This window comes from Pholcus phalangioides, unplaced genomic scaffold (assembly GCF_987345545.1).
Source record: "Pholcus phalangioides strain wild (caught in Gottingen) unplaced genomic scaffold, Ppha-v1.0 ptg000024l_1, whole genome shotgun sequence".
In the NCBI taxonomy this organism is placed as follows: domain Eukaryota; kingdom Metazoa; phylum Arthropoda; class Arachnida; order Araneae; family Pholcidae; genus Pholcus; species Pholcus phalangioides.
Genome location: NW_028301616.1, coordinates 5,745,342 through 5,756,864, shown reverse-complemented (window position 1 = coordinate 5,756,864; position 11,523 = coordinate 5,745,342). Strand labels below are relative to the sequence as shown.

At 37.2% G+C, this 11,523-nt stretch overlaps 1 protein-coding gene across 1 annotated transcript; it reads left to right on the top strand.

Annotated features, from left to right (window-relative positions):
• Nucleotides 1–1,578: 1,578 nt before the first annotated feature.
• Ing3 (Inhibitor of growth family, member 3) lies at nt 1,579–8,121 on the top strand. The gene is made up of 2 exons (XM_089251306.1): nt 1,579–1,953; nt 6,615–8,121. Exon 2 carries the CDS (start codon nt 6,697–6,699, stop codon nt 7,954–7,956), a length of 1,260 nt encoding a protein of 419 aa, XP_089107432.1. The 5' UTR covers nt 1,579–1,953; nt 6,615–6,696; the 3' UTR covers nt 7,957–8,121.
• Nucleotides 8,122–11,523: the final 3,402 nt, after the last annotated feature.

Below are 11,523 nucleotides of genomic sequence, written 5' to 3'. Positions count from 1 at the left end.
CTATTTGTAAAGTTTGCTATAAATTAACTGTGTAAATGTTAATTTATAGCAAACATGGGACCAAACTGTTCAGCTTAAATGGCAGGGTATCTAAATACACTTCCAGTGGAATCATTTCAATTATTTCTTCATAAAAGGAATAGTGCTGAGTTTAATAAGCATGTGATTTTGCACAGAGTTTTGGTCTTTAAAGGGGACTTGAAGATTATTCTCATCCTTCTATAAAAACGTTCATCAATTTTCTTACAGCAAGTTAAGTCTGTATAGTCAGCTTGGACAACAACTTTAATTCTGGACACCCTGTGTATTGAAATTGAGTCTGATGTGGAATTCACAATGTCGCCAATCCAAGAAGCTTCAATTGTGAATAGGGCTGTGATCAAATTGTTATCAGGTCATTATGAACTGGTGGTGCAGTCCAAACAATTCCATTTCTCCTAGGGCATTTGTCCTGTATTTTAAATTTAAGAAGGGATTTTAGTTTTTACATGAAAGTAACACCTTAAACTTCAAACCTACATTATTTCCACATATTTTGCAGTCAACATCTGAAACCTGGCTAGTTTATGCAGGGTCGTCTCAAGAGCATGGGGTCAAATGATTTTTCCTGAGGTGCCTGGGTGGGCCCATGCCTTAAGACAGCGCTGAGTTTATGAAGTAGAGAAAAACTATGTCACCCTCCGCTGTTTATTTAAGACTGGTAAAGTTTGGAGAGAATTCATTTGTCCTGCGGGAAATCAAACCACCAACCCGTCGCGGACCAGGTGAGTGCTCTATCAACATACAGAGGACTGGCATTTTCTTTCCTTAGGAAATGAAATGCTAAACTGCCAACCCTAGCTCAGTGGCAGCACTCGAGAGGAGGGTGGTTCGATCCTCACACTTTCTGAACGTATGTAAATTGATAGTCAAATACGTATAGCGATGAAAGATCTAGGAGAATTTGCCCAGAAGAGAGTTCCTAGTTATAGGTAAAACGTGAAAGCTACTCGAGTTGGAAACACCATAGCAGTAACTACTTCAGTATGCAATAGACGGCAGCACACAAATATGGAATATAACATCGCTCATATAAGCGATGACCATATACCTCGCATTTTCCGAAACAGTCCTGGTGCTTCAACGAAGCCAACTTGACATTTTATTGTTCAAATCAACGATTAAAATTATCCTAACTCAGAAATTTAATTACGAATTCCAATACAAAAAAAATATTCATTTACATGTTTTTGTTTCATTCACTGCAATTTGCAGTAACGACTTCGCTTACTTTTGGCGTAAACTGGTCATGTCTCGTATTTTTCTTATGTAAATATGGTCAGCTCGTTTATATCTTTTAAAGATAACATTTTTGATTAATTCAGAAAATATTTAAAAAAAAAATCAGAAACACTAATAATAAAATCGTGATCGAGTATATTTATTTCATTATATTAGAAATGGCTTAGAGCCGAATTCGATTTTAGCCAATTGATTATCATTTTAAAAACAGAACATTTCTCACTCATATAAAACGACGGATACGATTCGTCGTCGCGTTGTCAGCGAGCGCCAGCCAATCGACACCCTCCACCACGAGAGTCCAGCGGATTTCAACATGGTGGCCAGGGCGAAAATCCAATATGGCGCCGTGTCTATTGTTTCACGTATTTTTTTTTTTATTCTCAAATTTCATTCACATTATGATCTAAAAATAAACAAGATGAAATCAAAATAATCGCAAGCGATTTAATGCCCACAAAAACAAATCTCAATCGAGGACGTATCCACGATTAAAACGGCCATTTGATCCCTGGTAGAGAGAAAGAGAAAAAAAGCTCTTCTCCAAACCGAGAGGAGGCCTTAGCTAAGCCTAACAAAGCATGGCCGTCGTTACTGGGAGCCATTCGTAACTCGGTGCTGGGATAGAGAGCTTTTTAACGGCGATCGCTTTATAAAACCCCCCTCGAAACGGTAAATATACGTTCCTTGAAATGAATACTTGCTTTATTTGATCTCGTAATATGAGACGGCAACGGTAATTATTGGAGATTATAACGGTAAATATTACCCACTCTAACCCCCACCAGAGTGTACGGTAACGCTATTTTAGTGGTAAATAATAAATTGTTATAAATGAATATCAGTTGGTGTTTTTTTTTTAATTTGTGAGTATATTGATGCGTCTCTCTCTACTCCTCGGTAAAAACATATAATTTATGTTCACGAAATCCAACACCGATCAATACGGTATAATGATTATCTCCTTAACTATTACAATTGCCACAAAGAGCTTGAGTTAATTATTTAGGTATGATATTAACATGGTTATTAAAATACATAGAGACAATAAAATTGCTTCTAGATTATTAGGGAATAAAACAGGTAAACAAATGCGTGAAATGATTCTAATTTTTTTTTTTTTTTCACATGGTACTGATATCAGTCCAAGGGTCGTCCCATACATTTCCAAATTTAGATTTTAGTTGTATTTATATGGGCTCTGAGTCTCCCTTGACCAATCTAAGTTAATTATGTAAAAGAGCGAGGACTGTAAATACACTGTTTTTTAATTATGCATGTACTTACTGCATATTGAAATAAGTTTAGGTAATTACTTTCATAGAGAAATATTGTGCAATAAATTGTTGAAAATTCAGATTGTTTTATGAAACATTGCATATCTCACATTATTTTTACTTACGTAAGACTCTACTTGATACCAAATAAGTTAATACTTTGAATTCGGTTGACGGGTAGATTTGTATTCGAGATGTATCGAGGGAAGATGATTTTACTGCTATTCTCCCAGGCCAGTCTAATTTTCTTGACTCATTCCTCCAATCTGCAGCCATAGCCAGCACCCCTGTAAATACTCCTCTGACTCTGGGTTACTCTTTTGCCATTCACATGTTTGTGTACTCTTTCGATCCTCCCATGGCTCGCCTTTATGGTCACTCTTATCCTCACACACATAAGGGGTCACATTTTGGGTAATCCCCCCCCCCCCAATGCTCACTCTAGGTCACTCCCATGCTCTCACACTCCCTAGGTTACTTTTTTTTGGTCATTCATGTGCCTGCACACTATTTCGTTGAGTCGCATGCTTACAAACTCCCTGTAGGTTACTCATTCACTGACCTACTCACTGACTAGGTAGAGGCGAATCTATGGTTTTACCACCTTGGGTGGGGGGAGCTATACAAATTCTGCTACTACTCATTCCTCGAATTTGCCGCTCAATCCAAACTTGCCGCCCTGGGCTATGGCGCGGCAAGCCTCCTCGTAAAAGCACCACTGAGTATACTTTGTTATTGTCAAGTTTTTGACTACAAAAACAGTGTAATGTGGCAACACCATTGCCTCTGACATATTTTAAACATTGTTTTTATCATTCTTTCATTAACTTTAGCAAATGGTGTCAAATTGTGTCTGGCGATAAAAAAATAAAGGCACAACTGTATTTAAACTTTTGGGCAAATATAATATAAAAAAAAAACAAATCTCTTGTGAAAGCTGTAGTAAGCGACTGGCTGTAGCAGAGGCAAGACAAGCTTCATAAACACTTCTTACTAGTAAGTGTTGAATTGAGGCATACAACTCTGAAAAACTGGCAAATGATCATGCATGATTTGAGTTTGTATTCAAAACTATGATGACTAGTTTTTCTGAATGATAGCTAGGCATTAATCAGTTCAAACCGCTACTACTTCACCACACCCGAAATCAGGCCACATCGCTATACTGCTGTTAATGAAGCTTGTTAGGGAAAATTTCTTGTTATATATAATCCCGGTTCGAACCAGGGACCCAACTTCAGGGACTTCACTACGGGAGATGACCTTCTTACCACCACAGCACTCAAGAGCAGTTCAAACCACTGGTTATTGGGTATTTGTGATAATAAGAAGAAAATGCCGGAGAGCTTGAGCAATACATTTCTCTAATTATTTTTCTTGACTTATGTGTTATTACGGGGCTTGACAGATTGAAAAGAAATGAAGGTGCCAGCCATATTTCTTAGGAGCCACAAACATGATTTTTTTTAAAAGAAAATCACTTCTTTGTTTTTCGGTTTCTCTGGGACTCATATCCCCGTCCTATGTCAACAGACAAACTATCGTGCATTTTTTACACTCCAATTAACTAATCATATACAGAAAATATACACCGGTACACCTTGGATTAGCCAAGCCCTGTGTTATTGTATGATTTGTGCAAATCATTGAATAAATATTACGATTAGGTAAACATTTTAGATGCTTCAAGGAAATGACTTGTTTTACTGGTTGCCTAGTTATAGCACATTAAAGCACCATCCAACGCATAATATGGGAAAAAAAATGTGAGTTTCAGCAGCAGAACAATCAGTGCTACTGCAGAACAATCTGGGAAGAATTTTAAGAAAAACTTGAAAATTTCCACCACAGAACATTTCCAGCCAGCTGAGGGCAAACAAAGTAAAATGTTCTACTTTGAGGTTGAAGTGCATGCTAAGGGGAGAGTTATTTTTAGTATTAACCTATACAAAAATAGCAAATTAAAAAAAGTTGCTGGAGGCCGCTTGAGTTCCCCCCTCCCCCCCCCCCACAATAAATTTTGATAAAAAAATGTAATGCACTCTCCCTCTCCTGCGTACACGACCAACAACTTCCAGCTTTCACTGATGTTTTCTTCATGTCGATGCCTCTGGCCCACAAAATGTATTCAAATTAGATGAAACGTCAAATTTTCTTAAGAAATGAATCATGTCGATGGCTTACTTTTTTTAATATAAAAATTGGCATTAAAATTCCTGAAACAAGAAAGACATGTTCAAATATTAATCACAACCCTAGAATACTAACTCTGTGTCTCAGAAACGTTGTCGGTAATATGCAGTTTTTATTTCAGTTAGTATTCTAGTGAAATAACTTCAGAATGATAATGATTGGCTTGACAAATCCCAGAAGCCATGTCGCCACATGACTAAAAAAATCTGTATTTGCGGCAAAACGTTTCTATGTGTGGTTACTAAATCAAAGTCAAAGGACAGTACAAATTTTTGCAATCTATGTCAACATAGAAGGCAGTTCACTACTTCGGAAAATGCAACAGGGGAAATCGGAAGGAACAAGTTTTTGACTTGTCAACTTCAGGAATTTGTTAAACCCTTACTAAATATTCTAATTGTGATTTCCGAAAGATGGACATAACTACAGTGAATATTCATTCGCCTGCAGGCCACAAGCATGTGTAAATTTTCACTTCACGGGTTTTTTTTTATCAGCTGGTTGAATACCTGATTTTGATATCTAAGTTTTGCCTGAAATGTGAATCTATTGAAACACAACTACAAAGAATTTTAGGAAAATAATTTCTATAGAGGTTCCATGGCAAATATTTTCCATAAGTGTGGTCAGCACCAATGTGGTGACTTCTTTTGTGACTTTTCTATACTATTATGGGAATTTTAACTGCACAAACATTTTTGGTCAGTTGAGGGTTGGTTGCAGAATAATGCTAAAAATTCTGCTTTTTGGCATTAAGCTGTAGCCACAGTGTTATTTGAAAAAAATAATCTTGAAGAGTAAATTCCACTCTTCTCCAAACTTTTAATGGGCGATTCTGTAAAAACTGGCCTTTTTTTTAATGAAAAACAAATAAATTCATTAATAAAACTCTAAAATTTGAAAAAGTATTTTTCACTCAAAATTTTGGGGAGTATGATGCGTATTAGCCTACACCGGCTGTGGCAAATTACCATTTCATTAATTGGCTCCTTTCTTCCTGACTCGTGCATCTATTAACTTGGGAGTTGATCCCAAATTAGGACACAGATACTCGTAGGTCATTATGGTCCCAGGTTGGTACTTAGATCAGGGTTCCTGATAGCTTTTATATTAATTTCAGCGATTTGGTTAATCTGCCAATGAAAAAATGTAGCTAAAGAATGTTGGCCAAACTGAAGTGCAGTTTTTAATAACCTTTTCAATAAACAAAAACTTAATATTTAACTGTCTTTTATTTAAACTGCAAACAAAACACTTTACTGTTGCGACATGGCAGTTGACATCACAAAGACCCAAACCAGAGGAATGTTATGAAAATCACTTGACTGCCAGATGTTTCAATACATTTCACATGACTAGTATTAAAAGGTGTAAAAGATTACATTCACTTGTTTTAACCGACTGGCAGTCCTGTATGCGAGAAAAGGCCTTACATTTTTAAAACGCTGAAAGAGATCTTGCATGCAGATGTTTCAATGGGAAAAAGAAAAGGGGTATATGGCCTGAGCCATGGCCCCCACATTCTGGAGCAAGGTCCAGCCATGCCCAGACTTTTCACAGGCTTCCTCTATGGTAAATTTATAGCGTGGAAAAGCAAAAAATGACAAGAATCGTCCTGAGCCCCGTCAGCCCCACTCTTTGGGGGGGGGGGGGGGACATGGCCTGAGCCATTACCTAAGACATAAAAAAAATTTAACAGTTTTATAACAACACCGTGAATTAAATTTTTATTGGACCGCCAGTCAATTAAGTTTATCATAAAGTAGTCTTTTATAAATATATTGGAACTGCATGAAAGTGAGAATTTTGCATGAAAAGTTTTCATGGCAGTATCTAAAAAGCATTTATTTCCTCCCTCTTTAGGTTAAAAAATAACCTACCTTCACGTACCGTCAGATCTCCTGAATTCTGTGATATTATCGCATTAGAATAACAAATTCTCAAAATGCTGTATTTAGAAGATTATCTGGAAATGATCGAACATTTGCCACAGGAATTGAGAGACCGTTTCACTGAGATGCGAGAGATGGATTTGCAAGTCCAGAACGCGATGGACAGTCTAGATGCACGTGTGAAACAGTTTTTCTTGGCCGCCAAGAAAATGAAGCAACCCGAAAGAGACACTGAGTTCCAAAGAATAGACCAAGATTATTACAAGGCACTGGAAGACGCAGATGAAAAAGTACACATAGCAAATCAGATTTACGAACTATTAGAAAGGTATATAAGGAAACTAGATCAAGAACTGCAGAAATTCAAAATGGAATTGGAAGCGGATAATGCAGGAATCACTCAAATCTTGGAGAGAAGATCCTATGAATTAGATAAACCCCCATCAATAACAACCACACCACTGACCATTATAAAATCTGAAAAACGAAAACATGCCCAAATGAACAACTCTTTACCATATAACCCACTAGATAAGTTGCCATCTGCAGACAAACTTATTCCCCCAACAACCAATGATATTATGAGGGATACGTTGCCAGTGAATCGAGCGTCGATAACTGGTCATTCCCCTTCATCTTCTTCAACTAGCAGTAGCTGTTCGATGAACTCCTTACCCGAACGAAATAATGTGCTGACACAGTCTAAAGGCCACCCATTTGGCGGAGGCAATGCGCTGGCAGCGGCTGCATCGCAGGCGATCGCTGCTACGCAACAGTCCCTAAAACGCTCAAGCAACCAGAGTCAATCCTCGATGGTACAGCAAGGTCGCCGTACGGCCAGCTTGAAAGCCAGTTACGAAGCTATTAATTCGGGCTTCCCAAACCTAGGAAAAGACTTCACGTTCACTTCCAGAGACTTGTCGTCGTTGCAAGCAACTACAGTGAACGCTCAGGTCAGCCCCAGTTCAGCAGCCACATCTGAAGTCAAAGTGAAAACTAAAAAAGCTTCCCGGACTAATGTACTTGTTCAACAGCAACAGCCACCCGAACCACCTCCGATGTTCGACGACTCGGAAGACTCTTCAGCAGTTGATGAAAGCGGGTTGCCTGTCGATTGGTCTTGCGATCCCAACGAGCCAAGATATTGCATATGCAATCAAGTGTCTTACGGAGACATGGTAGCCTGTGATAATGGAGATTGTCCGTTCGAGTGGTTCCATTATCCATGCGTCGGAATCACCCAGCCACCGAAGGGCAAATGGTTTTGTCCTCAGTGTACCATATCCATGAAGAGAAGAAGGAAGGAGAAGTGAAGACTCGCTGATATATTAAAAAAAAGCGAATTTGCTTGGTCCATTTTCTTTGTTTCTTGAGAAAAAAAAATTAAGTGATTTTTGTTTGTGTGTAATATGCTTGCTTGTTCCACGAGATTAAAAATAATGATTAGCATGTTATTTTTGGCATGCGTGTGTCACACAAGATCTTAGCCCTAATAAGTTTTCATTTCTATGGTATTCATGCTAAGTTATGAAATATGTATTCACGAAGTAAACAATTGTAATTCTAGAAAAGTCACAGGGGTCTGTCCAGCCTAAATTGAGGTCAGTTTTTTTGGACCCTTCACAAAATTCCAAATCCCAAAAATGGACCCTTCACAAACTTTTGTATCTCAAAAACAGTCCATTTATAAAATACAAATTAACAGAACCATTAATTTTAAATTTAACTTCTTTCCTACAAAATTAAATTGTTTCACTTCCCAAAAAAATTAGTAATCATTTTCACAAAAACGGGACCCTATGTAAAGTGCCTCGACAGACCCCTGCATTAAAAACAAGGAAAAAAAGCATTACAGATAGACAAGTCTTAACAAATTTGAAGTTTTGCTGGAGCGACTAAAAAATGTATGTGGGTATAGGCCTATTAAGGATGTGTAATTACCAGGGGCTTCACAGATCTCAGGCACCAGGTCTTTATGGTGATTAATAATTAGTATGGACCCCTAAAAAATTTCCTGTATTTCATGTGTAAATTTAAAAGTTTATTACCACCAACATAGAAAAGGGTTATAAAAAAAATCTGAAGGGAAAACCCTGAAAGATTTCAGTGTTTCTTGAAATAAATCTACTGGTTGGTTATCAGAACCATATTCATACAGGAAATGGGGTTTTGACTTCCCAAGCTAAAATTATGGTGTACATCTGCAGTGAAAATTAACCCCCCTTTTTATCTTGAGAAAATTTAGTGCGGGACAGTTTCTGATGAAAAAAAAACAGTTGTGCCTTTAGTAAGAGTCTATCGATTATTATTATTATTTTTTAAAAAGTTGCTGCTTAAATACGATTTTGTAACCAGGCTACCATCAAAAGAGTTCTAAATTTTGCCAGTGGTCATCCTGATAACCAACTAGTATCAGAAAATCTGCTTGGATTTTGCTGATGTCTAAATTTTTTTCCAGATATGTCACACCACACTAATTACTAAACTAGAATAAAAATATGTAAATAATGTATAGATATACTCAAAATGCAGGGTGTCCCTGAACTCATGGGTCAAACTTTAAGGGAAGGTAAAATACGCATAAGGAAAAATTTTTTATATAGCAATGTGAGGTCAGAAATGAAAAGTATTGGCAGAAAAACACAAAATTCTAAAGGTAATGAAAAAAACCCCTTTTTATTTACATTGTGTAAAAGTCATGCTAAGAATGGCATATCTTCAAATATGCCAATCGCTTGATAGATGCTGCCAGGCCTGTATTGATGTTGGTGGTGGCACATTTGAGCGCTTACTGTAATTGTTAATGTAAATAGAAAAACTTTTTCATTTCCTCAGCATCTCATGTTTTGAGAGAACACTTTTCATTTCCGATTCCACATTGCTACACAAAAAATGCTCTTTACATGTATTTTACCTTCCCTTAATTTTGGCCCATGAGTTCAGGAACACCCTGTATATGGTGAAAACAACAGCAATATACATTTCAAAACTATATTCTATTTACAACTCCAGAGGGAATAAAATGCACTTAACGCAACGCTATATGAAGTTCATTCTTCAGTAACAAAAGAAAAGACGGAAAATAATCTCATACAGCAGAGGCTTATGAGGCTTACTTACTGCTCGCTTGTCATGATGTCAAAATGTCATAAAAAATGCCATTTTGACTTTGCATCTTGACAGGCGAGCAACCTCTATTGCATGGTTATTTTTGGTCTTTTGTTTTCTTCGCTACTGAAGAAGGAACTTCATATAGCTCTGAAAAGCATACAGCTGTTGTTCGCACCATATATATTTTGGGAATATCTATGTCAGCGGTTCTCAACCAGTGCTCCGTGCGCACTCTCCAGGGGCTCTGCAGCCACTCGAGGAAAGTAAAAAAAGAACAGTAAATTTGAAAAAAAAATAGTTATGAATTTTTAAATATTAAATAAATCAGCAACTGATGAATAAAAAAAAAAATAGGCATACAGGGCTCTGCCATAGAAATTATAGACCAGAAAGGGCTCCGTGAGTCAAAAAAGTTTGAGAACCGCTGATCTATGTTGTTTATATATTTTTATTCATACAACTAAAAGGCGATCTCTTTCTACTAAATTAAGAGTTGGAACAGGGCAGAACTAAGTGAAAGTAGGCGAGTTATATTAAATAAACTAAACATTAAATAGTTGATAAGGTTTTCGCGGCCATCATTTGATAAAAATTGTTTTTTCGGTTTCGATTTTACACTATTATTTTGCGATTGGTCAGTTACAATAGTGTAGTTCAAGCCACTTATGTGCATAAATACAACCTGAGACTCCGGAAAACTTGACTTTGATCCAGTTTATCAATTCTCCTGATGATGCCAACCACTAGTGTTGGGGAAACGTTGAGAACCAACTCAAACGGACGACGGTCTTCGAACCCGAAAAAACAATTTTTATCAAACTAAACATTATTTATGAGCAAACTGATTTGGGGGCCTCAAGCACCGGAAGGGGAGGGTGCTGAATTTACCCTTAATCGTTCCTTCAACATCACACGGGGGTGCCGAAATACATGCTTGTCCCAGCTGACTAAGCAATTAGTTATGCCTCTGAGTTGGAGAAATGCCAGCATGTCTTGATCATCTCACCAAGTACCAGAAAAGTTAAATGCTTAGATTAACACCTCCAGGAAATTAACTTGGCATCCAAGTTTCTCAGGTTTGTCAAGCCTACCTGAGAGAGACTAGCATTTCAGACAGAGAGACATTCAATCTCTGTGGGTACCAAGCTGAACCAAACAAGCTCAGCACTCCTTCCAACTCTTTGATGGCAAAGACCATTTTAAAATATGTGACAGTTATGACATAATTTTAGACCAAAAACTCGAGAAATTTTCTTGGTTGATGCATACAGATCAGGGGTCCATGGGCCAAATGTGGAATTTTAAGGTTTTTGCCGTGGCCCACAGACCATTTTGAGAAAATAGCTATTTAAGATAAAAAAAAATGATTAAATTACCAAAAAAAAAAACAAACAAAACATTAAAGAGTGCTGGCCACTGAAATCTGTACTGCTGTATTAAAAATGGTAACATATTTTCCAGATCCAATGCTGTGCATTTTGTACATTGAAAGGGCTGTTGTAATGAATTTGTGGGACCCGGTGCTAGAACAATTTTTTAGACGTATGACTTCATATATTTTAAGAGGCAAAATTTGACATCCAAAAGGTACACATAATTACAGAATTTAAAGAAATGCTGCAAAACACCTTAATGAAAGAAATACAGTAGAGTCTCATTTATTCGACATTCCGTATTATCTGACGTCCCACAGCAAAAGAAAAGACAAAAAAGACCCAGCACCAAAATTCTTGAGTCTCTCAGAATTTCACATAATGACAGAGCTAAGG

Bases quoted from the DNA above. Each gene is read 5' to 3' on its own strand.
- Ing3 (XM_089251306.1), top strand. From the start codon at position 6,697: ATGCTGTATTTAGAAGATTATCTGGAAATGATCGAACATTTGCCACAG.